Source organism: Habropoda laboriosa, unplaced genomic scaffold, assembly GCF_001263275.1.
Source record: "Habropoda laboriosa isolate 0110345459 unplaced genomic scaffold, ASM126327v1 scaffold816, whole genome shotgun sequence".
Classification (NCBI taxonomy): Eukaryota; Metazoa; Arthropoda; class Insecta; order Hymenoptera; family Apidae; genus Habropoda; species Habropoda laboriosa.
This window is the reverse complement of record NW_017101002.1, coordinates 157,891-158,547: the sequence shown is the minus strand read 5'-3', so window position 1 is coordinate 158,547 and position 657 is coordinate 157,891. Positions and strand designations below refer to the sequence as shown.

General features: G+C 28.9%; 1 protein-coding gene across 1 annotated transcript in view; it reads right to left on the bottom strand.

Annotated features, from left to right (window-relative positions):
• The window catches only part of LOC108577830 (POC1 centriolar protein homolog A), a 1,731-nt gene that overhangs the window by 287 nt on the left and 787 nt on the right, over window positions 1-657 (bottom strand). Inside the window, exons 3-4 of the mRNA XM_017941038.1 lie at window positions 450-652; window positions 105-383 (exon numbers count right to left, since the gene is read on the bottom strand). Of these exons, the coding sequence (XP_017796527.1) occupies window positions 105-383; window positions 450-652 (482 nt within the window). The remainder of the gene's footprint in view (window positions 1-104; window positions 384-449; window positions 653-657) is intronic.

Here is a 657-nt window from a genome sequence, read left to right as displayed (position 1 = left end):
AAAATAAAACAATAAAATATTTTAAATTATAAATAAAACATAAATAGTAAACAAATACTTATGAAGCATTTAATTTAAATATACAATCTTAAAATAAACATTACTTCTACTTCCTCTTCTTCCTGAAATATGTCATCATCTTTATGTAATTTTGCATCTTTCATATCAAATTCTGGTTCCTTAAAAGGAGAAACTAAATGTCGAGGAATTTTACGAGCAATGTCATCCTTATCAAAATTAGTTTTCCACATTAGTAATTGACGATCTGCTCCACCAGATGCAAAAAACTCTCCATTAGAGGAAAATGTTATTGATGTTACACGGGTACCATTTTTATGTCCTTTAAGTGTATAAATTGGACGACCTTCTAACAAATCTAAAACCTGTTTTACAGTCTTTAATACATCCAATACAAAGAAATTGCTACAGTATAAAAAAATATAATTTACCTTCATTGTTGAATCATCAGATGCAGTTAACATAAAATTTCCTTTTGGATGAAATTTTACCATGTTTACAGGACCTTTATGAGTTGCATAATGTTGATACAAAGAAGTAGTACGTAGATCATATAGTTTTGCACAACCAGCAAAGTTTGCAGAACCAATAACAGAACCACTTGGGTGAAATTCCACATGTGTGGAATAAGCTATTCAT